Below are 2,665 nucleotides of genomic sequence, written 5' to 3'. Positions count from 1 at the left end.
TGACTCCATTGAAAGTAATATAATATATAATGAATATTAATATATAAGAATAAAAACCTAAATATTCAATCTTTCATCGACGTATTTGATATGTGTTGACATTTCACCATGCGAAACACAAAAAATAATAATTCGTATTTTACAATAATCGGACACGTTTATAGAAGAAAATATCTCTTGGAAATAATTTCGATCATATTATACAAATGAACATATAGATCTATTTTAATTCTCGTAAAACGAACGATTTCTCAAAATCTTGTATAATTTTTCACTTTGAAATGTACACTTACTTACATATGTCAGAGAGACTAACTAAACTAAATCCAACAAAACCGGGCATTGAATTCACTGCACGGCTTCCGATCGCGGAAACAGCTGCATATAAGTAGAAACTTTTGTACTCTCTACCTGTACGTCATTCTGTCGATCGAACAAAACGAATAAATTTGATTCACCTGTATTATTACATTGATTTTCTAACGTTCTATCCATAGTATTTTATATTATAATTATTCTTTTTTTTTTTTCTCTTCTTTTTCATCGTTCTTTCAATTGCATATATTCGTGTACGTTTTCTGATCGATTATTCTTCTTCTTCTTTTTAAACAAACAAATTATTCTTAACACGTTTTGTATACAATTGTTTTTCGATCATTTTACATGGGTCATATACGAGCTACACAAATGTAATAATAATGCGATAATTTCCAATGATAATTTTTCCAATGATAATTTTTCCAATAAAGTTAATACAAAACGTATTGAATATTAAATTATCGTTGAGATAAAATTTGGTATAAAGCAGATTGAAAATAGGAATTGATTAAACGGACGCTGTTTAGATTAGATTTTTACATTCGAATTAAACAGAGTAAAGTTGAATTCGTGGTATAGTCAGTTTAACGCAAAACTCTTTTTTTCTAACAAAAAAAGAAGAAGAAGAAACCCGTAAAAGTGATAACTAAGTTTACAAAATGATTACGAATGTGTAAAGTAAAAAAAGAAGTAAAGATATTTCGATCACTTACCATGTTGATGAGTTAACGCGAATACTCCTTGAAAAAGTGCCACGCGTGTTTCTGCGAAGAATAGAAGACACTTTCTCCGTGAATAAATGAAAAAAATGAAAAAAATTAACTGCTTCTTCCTTCCTGATCACATTCAATATGATTCCAAGATCAAAAATCAGATCCGAATAAAAATTGTAGCAGATTAACACAATTTGTGATATATATATAAAGTTTAATAGCAAAGATCCGTCGAGTTAATTCGATCGTCGAACTCACTTATACACGTGCAAGCAACAGCTAGGTACATATACCTATACATATTTAAATATATGTGTACACATGTATAATATATATATGTAACACGAAAGGGACAACGCACTGAAGAGGAGAACATGTAGGAGAAGAAAAAAAAAGGAAGGAAGATGTGTGTATAGAAGGTAACGTAAGCGCACGCGTGCGCTACCGTCAGCGCAGCTTTATTAACACGAAACGATCCTACTCCCACTATAGTTCGTTGCACACTGATCGTATAGAACACCGCTCAACGCGACACTACCGCCGCTGATGGGTCACGTACGAACTAAATGACTGCCAATTGATACGTCACCATCTGTCATGTCATTATTGTACTTTTTTTTCTTTTTTTTTAGTCGATATTGTTTTTTACATAATAATTTTTCAGTTTCCTTTTATTTGTTTATTAAATATCATAAATATAAAATTTATATCGAGTAGTGCTATATCGATATAGAAATATCTATTTAATTTGTTTGAAATAAAACATATGATATTTTAATTATTTAATCATCCTATCGATATTAGGAAGAACTTAATTACGTACGAGTGTACGTGAATGTTACATTGCTTTGGTGTTTTTCGATTTTCCGTCAAATAGATTGATTAGAATTAAATGTAATAATTACATTAAAATGTAATAATATTTTTCAGTAATTATGATAAATAATATATTAGAACTGTCGAATGGATTAATTGAAAATGAATTATGTGATATATAGATTTAACGTATATTTTTAACGAATACTTATGGATCGATTTATATCGATAGATTTCAAAATGACGATTGATATAAAATTTCAATAATTTATGACATTAGTTTTCCTTTCTGCTCTCATAAAGTTAAAATTTGCTTTTTTTTCAGGAAAGAAACGCGTACAATTTACAGTAATTTTGGTGAAATCGTCAAAACACTTCCGCTGTAAAGAATATAATTGTTGTCCGACTAGCAGTGCAACTGGCTACCGTTAACGGTAATTATAACGATATCGTACAATGCATTTAAGTGACACACGATGTACAGAAAATAGTATGTATAACGGTGTTATCTCTTAATTAACGAGACTACTACAATATTATGATCTTACGTATCAAATTAAGGAGTAAAATAATAATCGATATAATAATACCTTACAAAAATATAAAAATAATTTATACAACCATCTATTAAAAAAAAAAAACAAGAGAGAAAAAATATAATTAATAATTATTTTATAAGATATGAATTGTCTTATCTATATGAATTATCGATATAATATCAAACTAATTAATAAGATCGATATATTTAATTCCTTAATTTTTAAATTTATATTTATATTATATTAAATTGATTTTCCTACAAAAGTAACAAATAATTT

At 28.0% G+C, this 2,665-nt stretch overlaps 1 protein-coding gene across 1 annotated transcript in view; it reads right to left on the bottom strand.

The window, feature by feature from the left end:
• LOC106785333 (unconventional myosin-Ie-like) overlaps positions 1-1,522 on the bottom strand; it is a 16,489-nt gene extending 14,967 nt beyond the window's left edge. Inside the window, exon 1 of the mRNA XM_014745707.1 lies at positions 1,032-1,522. Coding sequence (XP_014601193.1) covers positions 1,032-1,034 — 3 coding nt within the window. The 5' untranslated portion in view covers positions 1,035-1,522. The remainder of the gene's footprint in view (positions 1-1,031) is intronic.
• Positions 1,523-2,665: the final 1,143 nt, after the last annotated feature.

This window comes from Polistes canadensis, unplaced genomic scaffold (assembly GCF_001313835.1).
Source record: "Polistes canadensis isolate GaletaPanama2010 unplaced genomic scaffold, ASM131383v1 scaffold_48, whole genome shotgun sequence".
In the NCBI taxonomy this organism is placed as follows: Eukaryota; Metazoa; Arthropoda; class Insecta; order Hymenoptera; family Vespidae; genus Polistes; species Polistes canadensis.
Note: the sequence above shows the minus strand (reverse complement) of the source record. Positions and strands in the feature narration are given on the sequence as shown.